Source organism: Mandrillus leucophaeus, unplaced genomic scaffold (assembly GCF_000951045.1).
Source record: "Mandrillus leucophaeus isolate KB7577 unplaced genomic scaffold, Mleu.le_1.0 Scaffold303, whole genome shotgun sequence".
In the NCBI taxonomy this organism is placed as follows: Eukaryota; Metazoa; Chordata; class Mammalia; order Primates; family Cercopithecidae; genus Mandrillus; species Mandrillus leucophaeus.
In genome coordinates this window covers 3,286,020-3,305,822 of record NW_012103177.1, presented here as the reverse complement: position 1 = coordinate 3,305,822, position 19,803 = coordinate 3,286,020, and the positions used below count along the sequence as shown (strand labels likewise).

The window sequence follows — 19,803 nt, the reverse complement described above, 5'->3', positions numbered from 1 at the left end:
ATAACTCTTAACAAAGTCACAGAATGTAAGAAAAATAATGCACATTTGTTTCAGCTGATGTATCACTTTGGTTTCCTGGGAAATGCTATCATTCGAGATTAATATTGCAACACATACCTTCAGATTCTATAACTTTAGACAAAGTGTGTAACACAGGTAGAAAACAAAAAATAACATTTATAACACATTCATTTGAACCAAATTCTAAATTGAGTTAGTTTACTACCAGATTAAAAAATAAAAACTTGTATGTGCACGCTACCTTCTACTTTTCACATGTTAAACTTACATGAATATCCTAATGAAGACATGCATCCATAAAACTAAATATGTGAGATATTTTGCAGGGCATGAGGTAATTTAAAGTTATTTAAATGTGAGGAAAATTGAAACAAAAAGATTTTCTGAAATCTTTCCTCTAGTATTTATGTATCATATTTGTATGGACATAGAGAAAAATATCAAATATATAGCTGTGTCAAAATTCTCCTATGAAAATATTATTTCTACAAAATAATTAATGTCAGAAAATAACATCATTAATATTTCATAGATTAATGATTATCTTAGAGAAAATAGCTACAAATTACACAGAAAAATCAAATCAAATGCAAAATTTTAAAGCATAACAAATTTGTATTATAACACTGCCTGCCAGAAACTGATGCCAATTTAAACTTCCACTAGAAATTTTTAAAAGACTGACCATATACTTCCCAATACTAGGTTAATTAGAAACACTCTGAAGTCACACTAAACTAACAAACCACAGAAAACTAAATCAGACACATTAATTTCCTATTTCCTTCCATATTTCCTTATACTCTTCCCCCTTTCATCAGTTCTTTCTATCCTTCTTTATTTACTGAATAAGTACCATGTTAAATGCATTGTGAGAACAAAGATGATTAAATATGGGTAAAAAGAAGTATAATTTCAACTAAAACCTACAATGTTCTAATTGGAAACTGTGACATGATTCTAATTTTAAGCATCAAAATGGTATCTCCCCATGTTTTTAAAGAAAGTAAGAGCAATTATCTTTGCAAAGTACACAAGAAACTACTAACAACAGTTGTACCTGGGAAAATATACTGTGGAACTGTGTCACAGGGATGACATTTGTTCCAGATCTGTGTATGTTACCTATCCAAAAATATCTTAAAACAAGTATTTTGAGTTTCTGAATGTGAATCATTTAATGAAGGCTGTAAACAAATTGTAAAGGTAATACGTGTAGGTATAACCCAAATAGGAGAAATAACATTTTGACATAATATGGAATTTATGTAATTTCCCACTTATAGAGACAATAGGGTAATATTAGCTTAGGGATAATTATCATGTTTTGTTTCTTTCTGTTATTTTTTGCTTTGCAATCCAAACTAATATTTATAACATATAATTTGGAAGCAAAACAATATAATTTTATAACAAAAGTTGCTTTCCCATATAATATAAATATAAACATACTTCAAGACCTTCTTAATATAGAAAATGTTATCAGGCTCTTAGATCTCTGTTTTTTAAGACATAAATAATGATAACAAGGGTGAAACGCCTTTTGTTTCCTCAGAGGAGAGAAAGGCACAAATTGAAAAGACACATAAGGACAGTAAGAGAGAATGAGAATGTGACAATAAATAACTGTTATATTATCTTCACACAAATAAATTCCTCAAATCCGGAAGAGAGTCCTGTTTATGTTTGCTAATTATTAGCATTTTATCCTGTTATTTGCTATGAGGAAAATGAAATGTAGTTAAGTATTCCCATCCTCACAAAGTTTAAGACTACTCATATAGACTAGCCATATACAAGAAATCACATTAATTGCATTGAAATTAATTTAAATTCATTGAATTAAATGAATTCAGAGAAAAAAAATTTGCTTTGGCATTGGGTAGTTTATGAGTAAATCTTTAAGAAACCTCATAAATATTTATTGGAAGGCTAAGGTGGTGTAAGACACTGCTAGGTATCATGGTATGTAGGTTAAAAAAATCACAAGGTTTAGTTGTTTAAAAAAATAGAATCTTTAAGAGGAAAACACAATGAATAAAATAAAATAGCATGCAATGATTTCCCTAGGGAAAGGGCAAAGTATAAGTATTCAAAAGGAGAAGTCAGGCATAATGGCAGGAGCCTGTAGTCCCAACTACTTGGGAGGTGGAGGCAGAGAGGGTCACCTGAGCCCAGGAGTGCCAGGCTGTAGTGTGCTATGACCTACTATGGTTGTGCCTGTGAATAGCCACTGCACTCCAACCCGGGCAACATGGCAACGCTCATCTCTTAAAAAAAAAAAAAGAAAGAAAGAAAAAGAAAAAGGAGAGATCACCTAATAGGGTATATGTGGTATTTAATTTGATATTGTAAGGAAAGGCAGAATTTCTACAACAGGGAGACCATAAGAAAAGATATGGCACCTACATAGGAAAAAACAAGATAGATTAAGAACAAGGAGAAAGGTACTGCCAGTAACCAACATCAGAATTTGAAAAAGAAGCTAGGGAAGCCTCTTCAAGAATGTATATAATTAAGGTATAATAGAAAATTGTGAGAGACATAATTGTTAATTTTTTTCTTTTTAGTTGAGGCCAAATGTTAAATAATGAGACACTGTAGAAATATCTATGGGCATGCTTAAGGTAGAGTAAGAGAACAGCAGGCAGAGGGAGCAGAGGCTTCAACTGTGATAAAAATGTGACTGAAAGTTAGAAAAGAAGATAAGGGGAAGATGAGGAAATTAAAATGTCACTGTAAATAACAGATAATTTTTCTAGGTAATTAAAAGCCTGAAGCTTTCTGAATAATGATACCATATCGTGTTTTACAAAATACAATCTGATGACCATCTAAAGAAAGAACTGGAATCAAAAAGAGAATGACAAAGCAAGTGAAATACTTAGGATGTTGGGAAAGGTAGAGACACGTATTTTGTAATTATGATAAATGAAAGAAAATGTTCAAATTTGTATAACCTTTCAAGATGTTCTGAAAAAGTTTATGTTCATAAAAGACTTTGCAATAGATAAAATGTTCTTCTATAAAGACATGATCCAGGGTATAGATTAGGAATAAGGATTCTGAAGCTGAACTAGCTTGATTAAACAGCAATTTACCACTCTGTGATTATAAGTACTTAACCCACCATCACTATGCTTCAGTTTCCTTACATTGTTTTTATTCATGAATTAATATACATAAAAACTTATATAAGATATATAACCATATATATGTATACATATAATCATATATATACATGTTTAGAGAGAGAGAGAGATACTTTTTACAGTAAGACTATTTTTTCTCTTTTAAACTGGGTAATAATAGTCTCATTCTATTAGACTAAATTAGTAACACCTCCCTTTAAGGTTAAATTACTTAATACATGCAAGTACTTAAAATAGGACTTGGTATATATTAACAACTAAAAACGAACAAAATCTATGAGCTGTATTTATTGAATGCCTTCTATTAATATCTTCTACCTTTTATATAATTTAAACCATACTTGCCATTTACTCCTATAGTACCTGAGCCCTGTTATACAGAAACCAACTTAATGTAAAAACCCGTATTTTGAAGATATAATTCAAGTTGTCTTTATATAAGCTACCTGGTTACTTAGAACTTAAAATTATAGTGTATAAAAATAAAAGTTAATGTTCAAGATGTTTTGAATTATAGACAGAACAAAACATCACCCACAATCCCACTACATGGATACATTCATTGTTAGCCTATCATCTATTCTTTTTCCTAAGTATATTTTGCATACTTCTAAACATCATTTTATACAAATTTTTGTTTTTTCATTCAAAATTATTAATACAAATTCAAAATGCCTTTATAGCATCATTGATATTTTATAGACTAAGTTCAATCAAGGTGATATGCCTTAACTTTGGACATTTGGGTTATTTTCAATAATTAAAATTACATACACTGTTAGTGGAAAAAAAGGATTACGTAAAAGATTTTTTTTTTAATGAAATGCCTTCTTAGATAAATTAACGGGTGTGAAATTACTTGATTAAAGGATATTTATCTATTTGTGGCCTGTGAGATATATGTTCATTTGTTCATCATCATGAGATTTCTTTACTTAGCAAATTCCTTGTTGTATTATTAATAATAAGCATTCATTGATTATTTGCTATGTCCCACATACTATTTTTAGGGTTTGTACATACATTACGTCATTCAATACTGACAAGAACCCTATGAGGGAGGTATTATTTTTATTAGCCCCATTTTATACTTAAGGAAATTAAGATTTAGAGAGATTGTCCTACTTTATGCACCTAGTAAGTTGTGAAAGCAGCATTTTGAAACTGACTGTAGCATCTGAGCTATTAACCCACTGGTGTTTCCTACATTTCTGTGTGTGTATATATATATACACACACACACACGATTATAAATACTATATAAAGACTCAATTGTTATGAAAATTTCATGGTACAAATTGCATGCTACTTGTCTGCAAAAATAAAGTAGTTTTCAAAAAAGTTGATCAAGAAACAGAGTTTAAATATTGTTAATGCTATAAAATTGAACGTATTGTTTCATTTATTAAATTATACATATGTTCATAAATTATATATTATTAAAATAATAATAGACCTCTTAACATTAATAGAAACTATTAAAAAGCTGCTATCAGTAAAATTTCTTATAAAAATTATAAACGTATGATTACTTGAATTCCCCTTTACATGAAATCATGAGAAAGAAAAACTTTACTTACTTGCTTTCAAAAAATTTAAATTAAGCAATATAAGTAATGCAAGTAAATCACATTTCTATATTCTGATATATGTGCATGTAAATCTTATGTCTTTGAATTTTTTACTTCCAAACGAGAAGAATTTTGTGCAAGTAGGATTATCATCCAAATCAGAAAAAACATTTTTCAAAGCAAAAAGAAGCAGTGTTAATTAAAAAAACAATTATCCCAGGCATATCGGGCATATGGTCACCCTACATAGAATAAAGTTTTATTAGTTTTTTAGTAACTAAAATCTACTAGATAAAGTCCAGAACAAATTTTAGGGAAGTAGTGGTGTGGGAAAAAAGACTTGAATTGGTAAACAGAATTTTTGAATTCTTACCCAATTTTGTTACTTATTAATATCTCTGAGCTTCAGTTTCTCCATACGTTGAAAGAGAGAGAAAAATAATAATACTTTGCACATCTTAGTGATGTGGTGAGGTTTAAATGAGAAACTGAATGTGACTGTTCAATATAAACTGCAAACTGCCTATGCAAATCCAAGTTATAATATCCAGATCCACACTTTGACAAGCACTATTCTATTTTCTAAATGGAATAAAATTGTACAAAAGTTACAAAAATTGAAATATATTTCAGTAGATTTATTTTATTAGTCTTCCCAAAATATTTACATGTGTAAAATATAACAGGATCTCTCAATTTGTAAAATAACTGTAACTTTTAATCTAAGAAAATATATTGACTAGTTTGCAAAGTTGTTATGTAACTTGTAAATTTAAAAAAAGACAATAAAAGTATACTAAATGAAATTATAAATTCTTAAATCAATATAAAGAGATGCCCTCATAAAAATACTATGTTTAAGAATTGGACAGAAGTTCTCCACATATTAGTAGACTTGAGAAGCATTTGATTTTCAAAATTGAGCTATTTTTTCAGTCATGAAGAGAAGCTCTTACATCAACTGTTCGAACCAACAATCAGTTTTTTATAGTAATTCATATTTCATATTGTCTTCTAGCAAACATCACAATAGGCTGCTACTTCAAAATGTGCCCAGATAAACTTGCCTTTAAGTGGCTAACCACTCTCATTTGGCTAGGGACTCACTAGCATCCTCTCCCAAACACATTAGTTTTCCTCAATATGGGACTGGAATTTGTTTTCAAACTCTTAACAGGATTATTGAAAGGAAACAGGAAGAATACTATAAAGGCAAGCCTGGAGTGATTCCAGAGGCAAGTACTCTTGCAGCAATGCATTGGAATTACGCCAAGGAGGGAAGTGTTTTTGCAAATGAACATAGTTCCATGGTTAAGTAGAAGGTATTTAATTCCTTTGTCAACATTACCAAGGCTAAAAATTAAGAAAGTTATGTCATAAGCAATTTACTTGACTTATAACAACGCACACATATTCTTTCGGTTAAACCATAAGGTGGCATCTTGCCTCCTTTAACCATGTTTTTTTTATTTTTTAATGAACTGTTACTACAATATTAACACCTAATTTCAAGTATTCAGAGGCAGAATTAATGAAGATGATAGTGGAGTAATTTTAGTTTATTTTTAAAAACCTTGGTATAGTTTACAGGTAACAATAATTTTGATAGTAAAATGTTTCAATTCTTCCAACTAAATTTGACAAATGTAAGTAATTTTATAGTACCATGTTTAATGAGATGATTTTTTTCATTTGAAATAAATTGAGGTTTATTTTTCATGATAAATATATCTACTTACTGTGGTTTAAGACTGCTTTTCTTACTAAATTCTATAATTAGAAGCATAAAACTCGAGCAGCTCCTGTTCACATTTTCTTACGAATAAATGTGGAAAGCACATTTTCTTAACAAATAAATGAGTTAAATTGCAAAAAGTGAAACAACAGCCACAAAAACCTGTAATCTTCTTTAAAACCTTTAAAACACAGGGCCTTTAATGTTATTTCCTATCTTTTCTCATATAAATTTAACTGTATACCTTTATACGTATTTCTGCTTTGTTATTTTTCCCATTTTAATTGTGTAAAAGTTTTAAGTTCCTTTGTCATATCAATCAAGATCTGCATAATATTGAAACTGCTGCTTTCACAGCTAAAGTGCAATAATGTTCCTAAAATTTTTTGTAACAGTTACTGCTGAATCCACCATCACTTTCAAGTAGCTGTTAACCTCTTGTCAATAGGAACACTGCCTTTCATTGAATTGATCAGTTCATCACTGAGAATATTTCTATACTTACCCATTGGAATAGCATTTTGCCTACAAGCAGGGATAAATCTTCATCAGTTTCTGATTTCCACATATATGGAAACTGCAAGATTTTCTACTCAATTAGAAATACTGCCAGCGAGGGAAAGGGAAAGAGGACAATGGGAGACAGGCTTGACTCCTTCAGGGACATAAAAGGAGACTGCTAAACTGGCCTATGGGACCTGAACCTGTATCATCTCCATTTGTTTTGCTCAGAGTTCACTTCACAATGTCACCTCTGGTGTAGATGATAATTGAGTGCAGAGCCATAGGCACTTTACATGCTTAGCAGCCAGCCACATGAAGTATTTAACTCTTTGAATAGGACAGAAAAAGATATTTGCTCAGTTACTCCATTTGAAAAGTATATCCAGTACAAATATAAAGTGAGCCACAAATGCAATTTTAATATTTCTAGCCACACTAAAAAAGAGTAAAAGAAACAGCTGAACTTAATTTTAATATTATCTTCTAGCCCTGTTTATCTAAAATATGATTATTTCAACATGTAATCAACACTTAAAAATGGTTAAAGACATATGTTACTTTTTTTTTTTTTTGGCAGTACGGCTTTCAAATCCAGTGTGTAACTTATACTTACAGCACATCTCAATTTAGAATAGTCACTTTTCAAAACCTTAAGAGCTACATGTGGCTGCTGGGTACAGTACCGTATAGCACAGGTCTAAATTTTTTTAAAAAATTATTTAATTTTAAAAATATTCTACTAGAATGAGAATTTTATGGGGAAGTAATCCAATTTACATACGTATATGAGGCACCTAAACACTATGAGCCATGAATCCTATTTCCTAGGATTCTCCTTGCTTTGTGATTGAAACTAGGGCAATATTGTTGCCCAGGCTCTAAAGTCAGAATGTCCCAAGTTTGAAGGCAAGCTTAGACAAATATTACTAATGTAACTAGATATCTTGATATCCTCTTTTTTTATTGTATAAAATAGAAATGATAATGATACCCACCTTTTTAAATAAGCTTGCATATATAAAGGAAATGGAGGAATGTCTGCATATACTAAGTTATCAATAACAGTTAGTTATAATAGCTATTATTATCAGTGGTCCCCTTTAGCTCAACTAAGAATTGCAAGTATAAAGCCTGTGCTTCTGGCTTTGGCATAAAAAATATATATAGATATAAGTGTTATTTTAAATGTACTATGTTTTATATATCATAAGTTAAAAAGAGACACTAGTAATGTAACTTTATAATTTATTTTCATAAAACCTAGAAACAATATCTATCAATCTTGAAGGCCCACATGACATATTTTTAAATATTTAGCCACATAATGCTAGGAAAGAGAAAAAAAATGGTTTTATAAAACAAAGAAAAAGGTTTACTAATTCATACGTGATTGTTTCAAAACATGCAATTGATGTACTATAATAACTAAAACTTTACTTTGGCCCACTTCCACAAAAATGTGGTCATTTTTGTATTTAGTCCAAAAATAAAAATCACACCTTTCGCAGATGTAACCACAGAGATTTAGTAAGTGAAATTTGAAAAATTTTGTATCAAAGTTATAGTATTTATATAAGATAAATCTAAAAGTTTATAAATGTATTCGTTTATGCCCTGCCTGTCACTAGAGCTCTTATTCACAACCTTCTTAACCTCCTATTTACTGCTACTCAAGGGACCAGACAATATGGGTTTAAAAACAGGAGGCATGGCATCTCATTAAATCCTGTTAAATGTCACCTCAGTCTTGCCAGGCTACAAATTCAACTACCCAGACTCCTCTCTAAACTCCATAGCCCAAAATGCAACTACTGACTTCCATAATAAGCATAGGACACATTAAATTTTAGTAACAAATATCTTTATCACCCATATTGATTATATACACTTAGTGCCGATGCTACCGTAGGGCAATCACTAAGTTCAACGGTGACTTTGTTTAAGATCAGTAGAATTGCGCTTCTGGTACAGAGCAGATTCACTTATTCAAGCAACTATTAATGTTTATAAAAAGACACAGTAGAGTTTTAAAAGGACATATTACTTACGTTCACAAGTGTCCCCTTTTTGCTGGTAGCCCGCCTTGCAGATACATTTTCCAATGGGCACTAACCATTCTCCTTCTGCACTGCAGTGCATCCTGGGGGAGTTTTCCGCCTCTTCCTCTGCACTGCTGACACATGTCCCTCGAACCTCGACTAAAGAGGAAAATTCTGAACCAGTCACTGTATCTGGAAAGATAGCTAAGTTCTCAATAATGGACCAGCACTTCTTGTAGTATACTTTGACAGAAACCAAAGCTATGCAAGCCCCTACATCCTGAAAGGCAAGATAGAATCCCTTTTTGGACAAAGGTCCAATCTCTCTCACCTCAGTGTTAAGCTTCATCTTTCTTTCACCAAGGTCACCTTGGGTAAAACTTTCATCTGCAGCAATGGTGTCTATTTTTACATAGAGATTTTCTCTTATATTCCTGCCAGTGTCATAGTCTGTTTCATAATAGTACAAATTAAATGTTTCCTTGCAAGTTCCCAGTACTCCAGGAAGACTGTTACAATCCCTCAGGGTGAATTTCAATTCTACAAAAATCCTTTGTGCATTGCCTTTAGAAATCCAGTTAGTCCGCAGCCAGTTGTTTTGGTTGGGCTCCATGACTTGGCACACCTGGTATGTTCGTATCGGGGTATAGTTCTCATCCAAACCACTAATTTCTTCCCACTGCAAAAGTTGAAAAAAGTACATCAGGCATTCAGCAAAAAATAACATTTTGCTTTTGAAAGTGCAAGTACTTCACAAACGTGGATCTTCGAAAAAGTTAGGTTGATTCCTATCCTGGCAAAACTATAACCCAGAGAATGCAGGATTCCAGGTTCTGCTTCATCCTGGAGGTGGAACATACTTACGCTGCTTGCTTTGTGTATACATACAATAAATATTTCATTTTGTTTAATATCTTTTTGGGAGTATATTAGTGTTTTTATTTTTACATCTTTGCTTATGTTTACGTTCTTCATTGAGATTTTTATAGACTAAAGCTCACAATTATTTAAATTACCAGTGAAAGTATATACGTATGGATGCCTGGCAGGATTTTTGATAACTCAGTTGACATTTTAAGTGTCCATATCATACTTACGATTACAGAGTACTTAAAAACATGAAGAAGAAAATGCCAACAGTACTCTGAAATGTAAAAGTATTCAACAACATGTTGATATTTATAATTTGGAATATTTTACAATCTTTGCAAAATGAGATGTAAGCAAGTAACATTTTACAGAGCTATTTATTTATTCCAGTGTTATATCTAATATTGTACACAAAGCCACATAACTATAAATAAGTAGTTATAAGAGTATGATTCATTTTTATAAATAAATTGCTTTCAATAGACAATCAAATATACATGGCAAATCTGCATGCTGGATCATATTTAGTCACTTTCTGACAGGAAAAATATCAGATGTTTAAAAACGTACATTTATATGTTGATATAATGTATACTACAAACAAATCTATATTAAATATTTTCCCAAAAAAGGAAAAAAAAGTGCATTTGTCAGAATTTGCAACAATTTCAAACTATTAAACCATATATAATATTCTCTGCCACTCATTAATCAATAAAAGCATTTCACCTAGGAGCGTTAAAAGCCTAAGTGAATAGTAGTATATGTTTTTTTCTTACAATTATTAAAAAATTTCCCACTTTGTATTTATGATGTCTTAATAATGAAATTGTCATCTGTTAATATTAATTTCCCCAATTAAAAATGCCAAATACAAAACATTTGTGTTCAAGTCGAAAGTTGCATAGCACACAATATTTAAACTATTGTTTCAAGAAAAGAAGATGAGAAAATAAAAATCATGTGGTAAAGAGTTTTATTTAAAATACCTGATTTGAGTATTGATTTATTTAAATGTTCTGTACAACATTAATGTATACTTTTAAAACTAGTCCTTAGAAAATTAACAAGACTGACAAATTAGCTATATAATACAATTCAGAAATTTCTTTGGTGATGTTACATATTTGGTATGATTTTGTTATACACTGCCTAATATCATGAAAGGTACTCAAATGTAGTAAAGAACCCATTTTAGTGTTCAGTTTTTACTCAGTTCAGCTGGCATTTGTGACTAGTTAACAGTGTGCATATCTTCCCTTTGTTTCAGTTAGCTGCCTACAGTCTGAATGGCAATCAGCCAAATATAACCAAATGCATCCATTTGGATGGGTAGATTTCAGTCTCTTCATTAGACTGAAATTACAAAAAGAAGTAAAACTAGTAATGATATATACCAAAAAATCAAAAGCTCCAAAGATAAATGTGTTCCTTTTTAACAACTCCCCAGTTTGAAGAAACCAAAGCTATTTTAAAAGAATATATCCCAAGAATTCCTTTATCTAACTTCAAGAACAAATTTATTCTTTCATTCTGTATAAGAAAAATCAATTTTACTACTCGTGAAACCCAACTAATTTTTATTTTTACTTAAAATTTTATTCCAGAGGGGAATGCTTCAGGAAAACTATGATGTAGATTACAAAATTGAGACTACATAAATTCATTTAACACAACTATTGTTTTATTATCTCACTTTCTAAGACATTATGAACATTTCCACAAATGATGCCATTGGGAAAAATGTCTTCATTCAGATACTGCATTTTTATAGTATGTTTACAGAAATGTTTTCTCAAAACTTATGTCTCAGGAACATTTTCTTTACAGTTAGGTATTTACTCACATGTGAACTAATCTATTGCACAAATATAGAAAATATCGTTGATCAATTGTTTTCTAATATTACATGTTGATGTCTACAGATATGTAGGGTTAACTGTTAACTCAAGATACTTTGGACTGACAAAATGCCCATTTGAGTCCAAGATAACATTGACAGTCACAATTTGTCATTTTGTATATTACATGGATGAAATACTACAATCATATATCAGTTTACTTCTCCTCAGAGATAAAATCATCCTCTATCTCTATTTGTTTTAATTGATGGATGGTAGAAAATGGGCTACATCTGTCATTGGCAAGAAAGGTGTTTCATTTTTTATCATGAATGGCTGTCTATAACATATATTATTTTACTCACAGAAACCACTTCTCTCAAGAAAGGTATTATATTCATACCTCCAACTCATGGAATTTTTATATTTAATCTGTAAAATGGTTGTCATTTGTTGATAATTTATCATAACCAATACAGATAACCACAATATGCATGAAAGAAATCTCTTAAAAATTAAATTTAATGAAAACTGTATTTTAAACAGATTTGTTTTGTTTATATTTTACATTCTTAAACTTTCAGTTCCTGACATGTTGATTTCATGATCTCAACAATCTCTTTCAAACTTTCATTCTTCTCTTTGCAAAATATGCTACAGTTTTTATATTATAACTTATACTCCACACACTTTTGACTTCAGATTTTTTTTTAGGTGCCAAAGATAAACTTAAATAGCAATAGGGTATCTTCTCCTTTCTCAGAGCCCTCTTCCTCGATAAGGAATAAAGAATGTGCCCTCTCTCACAATTAAAAATAAGACCTGAAGACACGGATACTGAGCTGTATTTACATATGAAAAATAATTGTTAGTATTTTTAAAGATTTACTAATATTTCGGTAGATTATTATTGGACAATTGTCACTCACATCTATTGCAGATTTTTATTGTAATATGTGCAGGTTTTGCCATAATTTCTGCTAAATAACAGCGGATAGTACATAATATAAATTTGGAGAATCTATATGTTATGTTATAGCAAACTGTACACCAAAATGTTGAACATAGTGATATTTCAAAGTACATTTTGAATGATGCCAGAACTGTTTCAAAAAGAGGAAAACAGATTGATGACTTACTGTTTTAAAGAATTATATACCACTAACATGGTGATTATACTAGAAATATAAAGCAACTAAAGAGGTTTAAGTGAGTTTGTGAAAGGAATGTTTGCTGTAATGAGTTAGCATTTATAGCCTGGACCCTGAGGTATTATTCCACACAATAAGAACTCAAAAGACTATGGTTACGAGGTTTTGTTTTTTCCATTTCCCCAAGTTCTAAGTATACCTTCTCTAATCAGAGTACTCAATGTCTCATTATAAATATAACATAATATTGGACAAGATATTTGGAATTGAACAGTTTATACATGAAATATGTGAATAACTACCCTGGAGGGAAGGGAAACGTTTTGTTTCTTATTTTTAAAAATAAAGTGATATTTTATGATGAAAAAAACTTACCCCATTGGGTGGAGAGGAAATCCACTCCAACTCTGTTTGTTGTGCTTTAGAATCCAGCAGTAGTACTGAAAAAGAAAGTTGTATTTCCAGATGTTACATGAAACACTTAAGCACAAAGTACACATGTAAACATTTTTAAGGTGAATCTTTTTATATGACTATCATTTTATGACTTAAGATATGTAGTTATTTATGTAAATGAATGATATGAACACCCTCCTGATACATGTATATTCCACTTCCTTAAAAGAAAAAAGATACTAAGACACCAATATTATATTTGCTATTCTTTAATTACGATATTAAAATAAATCTTAAAATGCAATATTAGAATAAAAGTGAGGATAGAAATTTTATATGTGGTATATTAATTCTACAGTAACTATATATTAGAGTTTTGTAAACCATTGAGCTGTTAGAACTTTGTCAAATATAATGAACATACAAACATAATAAGGTATAATTCCTACATTACTTTTGATCCAGTCATTAATTCATAACATTCTGCCAGCAGTATTTTCTATTGTCTTTTGATAATTGGAGTTTATCTTTTAAAAAAATATTTTCACATACAGTGTCTTTTCTTAAGCTAAAATGAATACAGAAATGTTAAAATTATGTTAAGCAACGTTATCAGAAAACTAAATTGCCTAGTATTTGCAAGATTTTTATTCAGGTTAGTCAAACATCAGTTTTTTTTCGGCATTATTTTTAAATTTCTAAATTTTCAAAGTGATAGCTAGTTCTTAAAATGGTATAAACTCTGACTTGACTTCTAAACAGTTGTATTTCACTTTTATGCTATCAAAAAGCATAATGCATTTAATATGTATATAAAGTGTTATAAATGCTCCTGATACTATCAATATGAGAATGCATTAGAATATCATATATTAATAACATAATATTTCTATGTGATATCTTTTATTTCTTTTTTGGACAATTACTCTCTTCTAAAGCACTCATTCTTTTGGTCAAGCTGGTTTCAGAGTTACATGAGTTTTTACACTTTAAAAATATTTATCTGACTCTACACCATTTTGACAAATGCATCAATTTGTCCAGAAATAATACTCAATATATTTTAAGTATGTCAATAGGCTTAACATCAGTCTCAGCAAAATGTTAAAATTTTGACTTAAAATACGTGCTTATATGAACGTTTAATAATTATACAACCCAATCACTAGGGATAAAAATATGTATTTGAAAGACAAGAAAAATCTGTTATGATAAGAAAACAAAGGAACAATTGATTATGTGTTTAAAGGAACAGTTGATTATGTGTTTAATTCCTTCACACTAGTCAAAGTTACTAACTGTAAATGAAAATAGATATAGAGACACTAGGATTTTTTGTTTGTTTCTTTGTTTAGTGTTTTACACTTAAGACTCTCAGGGAGACTTTGACAGGAAAAAAAGAAAAAAAAACTTGATCAGCAACATTTGACTCCCTTTCAAATGAGAAATACACACACAACACTTTTAAAATGTCAATTTGTATTTCAACTTGTAACATTGATAAATCGTTGGACTAGCGAATTCATATAAAAAGTAATTTTTAAAGTTTATTTTTATCCTCAACAATACAGATGAAGCACAAGGAAACAATGTGGGTGGCCAGGTACTCTACTCTTTTTGAGATGCTTTATTTTTATTTTTCTTGTGTGCTGAATATAGACAACAGGATTTTAAATCCAGGTGACCTTCTTGGGTCATTTCCGAGTGTGAAATAAACATTGCGAGATTACCGTTTATTGCCATTCTGCAACCCCTCAGCTCAGCCTGGGGGTGGAAGCTAAGGACCTAAGCAGAGAGCAGTGACGGCCAACAAGTTAAGAGAGAAACAAACTAACAAATTAAAACAAAACAGAAACCGGCCCGAGAACGTTTAATCAGAAGCCGCTCTCAAGTGATCAGTGCGTCTCTCTTCTGCTCGGTCCGCTCTCTGGTTAAACCGTCAAGAGAGCGCGTTTCCCTTGCCTCTCGGAGCAGAGTGCCAACCTCCCTTTGCGCCCGCGAAGGTGCAGTCAGTCCCTGGGCTCACCCGGACGCTGGGGACCAGGCCTGGGACTCCGGGGCTCCGCGCCCCGCTGTGAGGGCCAAGAGGTGATGGGAGAGGGGCTAGATTGGGGGCGCGCCCTGGCTCACCCAGGCAAGGACCGCGTGGGCAAAGGCTGGCGTCCCGGGGCTGGGGCGGGGCCGTCGGAGGGGCGGAGCGGGGACTGCCAGACTGGCGCGCCAGCCGCCCCAAGCATCCATTACGCCTCTGCCAGACCTGGGCACTCCAGGGAGCTAGTGGCGCCCTCGCTCGAGAAGGAGTCGGGAAGAGGAGAGTGGCTTTCGGGAAGCATCTCCTCTGAGGAAGAGGCGGCGGCGGCGGCTTTTACGGAGAGAAAAAGTAGCAGCTGCACTTTGCCTCCAAGCGTCAGTCTGACACGCGCTGCCTGTAGCGATGATAACTGACCTACCCGAGAGAACGTGCACAAGGAAAGTGAGGGAAGGGGGTTTCTTATCTTCCTCTAGTCACCCCCAAATGCCCCAGGAGGCCCGGCACCTGCTCCAAGCGGTTCCCAGCGCTAGCCCTTGGGTACTGCGGGCCGCCTCGGGGCTTGTGGGCTCCTAGAACGCCAGCTCTCTGTCGCCGCTGCGCCTTAGAAGCGTCGCCGCCTAGAAGCCGGGCGCACTCGCCGCCAGCCAGCCACCGATCACCACCCTCCCTCCCACCGCCCCCGCGCCTTTTATATATCTCACTTCTGCATCTAAAGAATTCAGGCTCCTAGAATCAGAATCCTCTTCACGTAGCTTGCACCCAGAAGAGCAAAGCGAACTAGACATTCTGGCTGCAGGAACCTCTCCCCCTAGTGATGCAGTTATTTATAGCCCAAACTCCAGCCCGAGTCTGCGTGTGTTCGCGCGCGGGGCTTCGCCGCGGCGGTGAAAACTTTTCCTCTGGTCCGCTATTCCAGAGGAATCACAGGATGCCAGGGCTGAAGGTTTCTGATCGCTAACGTCAGGGGAGTAGAAATGTGGTTTTGGAGGGGATGTGTGTGCCTTTCTAGCAGATGTCCGTCCATCTGCAAACATGTAACCGCCAGCTTGGAGGCACGGGGTTCTCTGAATGGGTTCAGCATCTATACAGGTTGCAGATGTGGAAAGTGGGGTCAGAAGGTCAGCATGAATGAAGGACTAGAATGTGGCGCCGGGCTGGAGGGGGGCTTGAGTGAACTAAGAGGGGTGCACGATGAGAATAAAGAAAAGCCGCACTAAGTTTTCAGAAATAGATGAATCAAGGACCTACATGTAAGCCCCCAACCCCCCGCCCGATAACCACCATGACCTAAATTTGAAAACAGATTCCTCTCCCTCTACATATCAGGAATAAGTTATTATTTCTCTTCTGCTTTTAAGAGATCGAAAAATGAAACTTACATACACAGCCTGAAAGACCAAGGGCGAGGGGATGAGGGGGAGTTGAGGGTGGGATTGTGACACAGCTCAAAAGCAACAGACTTCCATTGCTAGGGTTTATTTTTCCCCAGCTCCAACTACAGGCACCGAAAGGTATTTTACCTTCTGTCAAAGGTTCAAAGAAGGAAAACATAACATACACAGGCTTATCTATAATAGCTTGCCAAATAAAACCTGCCTTCTCCTACCAGAACCAACCCTCAGGGTTCAGGTCTTTGGCAAGGTTTGGCCATTCGGATTTCTCAATTGCTGGACTACGGGGCAAATAATTGGGGACTTGGAGTCGCCCAAGCGGCATCTCTTTACAAATTGCACAGCTCCAGCCCGCCCCCTGCCTCCACCGCCCGACCAAGCCCGCTGGGCTGCCGCTGCCCCCACGACCGCTGGGCCTGACGCGCAGCGCGCGCTGAATGGAGACATCCCAGGCCCGCGGATCGCGCGCCGCACGCGGCGCTTCACCTCCGCGGCGTTATTGTTCCGCGCTGGCGGCCGAGCGCCAACCGCAGGACCGCGCCGCCGCCTCCGACGCAGTGAGCACTTCATTAGTAACCCGAGCTTTCCGAGCTCACCAAAGTCTCGGTCCCTCTGGGAAGGCTCCGGGCTCCCGCCACTCGCCGGCGGGCTGGCGGAGACGGTAGGGGCTGCACTTCCCAGTCTCCAGCCTAACTCTGGCCGCAGCTCCCACAGAAGGCGAATAAGGAGAGAAGGAAGACAGAGCTAGAGAGAGATGTGACCCGCCTGAGGTACTAAGAAATAAGCTCGCCGGCCGTTCCTCCAACCCCACCCCACCCCCGTTGCTGCTCACGCCCTCCAGACTGCCCGCGCCAGAATTCCCGCACCCGTCGGATGGACGGCCCCAGGCACAGGGCTGCAGGCGGCTCGGAGCAGCCCCGACTCTCGCTCGCTGGTCCGCCAGGAGCGGCCCGAGCGGTGAGGGGGCGGGGAGCTGGCGGGGGAGGGTCGCCCGGCGCCGGAGGCGCGGCCGGCGGCGCCGCGGACGAGCTGGCTTGTGCAGGTAGACAGCTAAATAAATAAGTCAGAACAAACTTTGCTTTCCCATCACCTTACCTTCCTTCGCAGCCTGCGCCTCCCCCGTGTGTGCAAAGCGGAGCAGCCAGATGTAGCATAAAATAATCCATGAAGGGTACCGAGTTTGAAAAACCATGGTGCATGAGCAGGTTTTATTTTAGGTTTCTGTTATCTTGAGTCGTGGATTTTTAAATGCTGTTTGTTCCGAAGTAGCTTTTGTTTTATTGTGCTCCTTGCATCGATTCCCCTTCTCGGCCCCCGATCGGCTGCTCCACGTTTAGCTTTTTTTATTTCCCCCCCCCACTCCTGTTCGCTCGCACCGTGTTTGCTGCCTGCAAGTCTCCGACTGCAGACCGGCCGCTTGCTCCACACTCCAATAATATCAATTAGGGGGGAGGGGGCGGGGCTCCGAGCCGAGAGCCTCCGCCACTCGGGCTGAGTGGCAGGCACAGTCGGCCTGCCAGGAGGCGATTCCCAGGGCCAAGGGGCGGGTCCCGGTGAAATGACCGCCTCGGCCTCGGGGGCGGGGTCCGAGGCAGGAGCCAATCGGTGCCGAGCGGAGTCAGGTTGCTGGTCCAGGATTCCCCTCCAGGTTCTGAGCTCGCGCTAGATGTTCGGAGGAGAACAAGGATGGCAGCAGAGTTGTGTGCTGCTGTGGACGCTCTGCTTTTAACAACTGCAGCTTTCGCAAAGCAGAATAAATCCGAGAATAACGCTCCCAACTTACACTCTTTTCTAGAGCTGTGCTCCGCGCGATCTTTTAGAAACCAGAGGCGAGGCAAGCCTTCTCTCAGCTACCAAGCACGGAGCCCGGACAGTGAAATGAGCTGTACCTTTAAGTAAAGTGTCTTTTACTTTTTTGTTGTTAGAACCTCCGCGGGCAGGGTAACCTTGTTTTTTGCCTTTTTGAAAAGTTTCTACTTCTCTTTTTCTGTTACTCCAAGAGCAGTCAGCTTTGGGTACCACCCACCACAATCCCTGCAAGAATAAAGTAACCAAATGTATTATGTTTAAACAGTGTTTCCAAGAGTTTGCAACAAGCTCTGGCAAAAGAAACAGAAGAAAAGGGAGTGGGAAAGGAAGTCTTTTGTTTTAAGCGACCCTTCACCTCCGCCCTATCTTTTCACCATAGTTGAGGGAAGTGGGACATTAGGAGAGAACCTTCTGACGGTTGCGTATCGTTTTTTAACGCGTTTATCATTTTCTAAGGGTTTCCTTGGATTGCCTCCTCTTTGATAGTATTCCATTTCGCTGCATAAATTACACATAATTTTAAAGAATGCCACTACGTATTAAATTCATAAAGCAAGACCTTTCTCTTCGCAAGTATTTACCATTTTCAGGAATTATTCAATGCTTATCTTTCAAAGAGAAACTAAGAATAAAAAAAATCATAACTAATATTTCCAGTTGAATTCATTCAATCCGAACAGCAAAGAAGGCTGCGTAGAGAAATCTGTTTTCCATTAGGCAGTTTTGGACACTGTGTTCAAGAGGTAGGTAATAAGAGGAAGAACTTTAAAATTTTAACTGCCAAATCTTCAATTTCAAAGGTCACACAGAGTAACTTGATCACATGTTTAAGATGAATTTCTTTTTTTGTCCTATATTTCTTCCTTTTCAAATATTTCTCATTTATGATTTTCTTTTATTTCTGATCGATACAAGGTTTGATCTCACATAAGACTCCAAACTTTTTCCAAACTTTCTATCTGGAAATATAAAGTAAATTGAGTTGTTTCTGGTGTTTATAGTAGAGACTTCTCAAAGATGACAGCCCCCAGATATTTATTTGTATTTTATGTTAAATTGTCTACTGTAGTTTTTATTTGCCTAATAACATGGAAGAGAGATGTGAAATTTGTTCCTTAACCCTCTTTGATTCTGTAGTTTCTGAAACATTTCTTAAATGTTACGTATTCCTAGCCATTATGCCTATTTAATATTTTAGAAAGTGTATCAAAAAGCATCTTAAGTGCCCCTTAAAGGATGCATAGAAAATGTAAATAGATTAGCCTTAGAAAGAGACAAAAAAATGTGGGGA

At 35.6% G+C, this 19,803-nt stretch overlaps 1 protein-coding gene across 6 annotated transcripts in view; it reads right to left on the bottom strand.

Moving 5' to 3' along the window:
• The window catches only part of EPHA7 (EPH receptor A7), a 179,911-nt gene extending 161,772 nt beyond the window's left edge, over positions 1 to 18,139 (bottom strand). For all 6 annotated transcript variants that reach the window (XM_011987207.1, XM_011987209.1, XM_011987206.1 and 3 more), the window contains exons 1-3: positions 17,799 to 18,139; positions 13,260 to 13,324; positions 9,032 to 9,701 (exon numbers count right to left, since the gene is read on the bottom strand). In XM_011987207.1, the coding sequence (XP_011842597.1) occupies positions 9,032 to 9,701; positions 13,260 to 13,324; positions 17,799 to 17,895 (832 nt within the window). In that variant the 5' untranslated portion in view covers positions 17,896 to 18,139. The remainder of the gene's footprint in view (positions 1 to 9,031; positions 9,702 to 13,259; positions 13,325 to 17,798) is intronic.
• Positions 18,140 to 19,803: the final 1,664 nt, after the last annotated feature.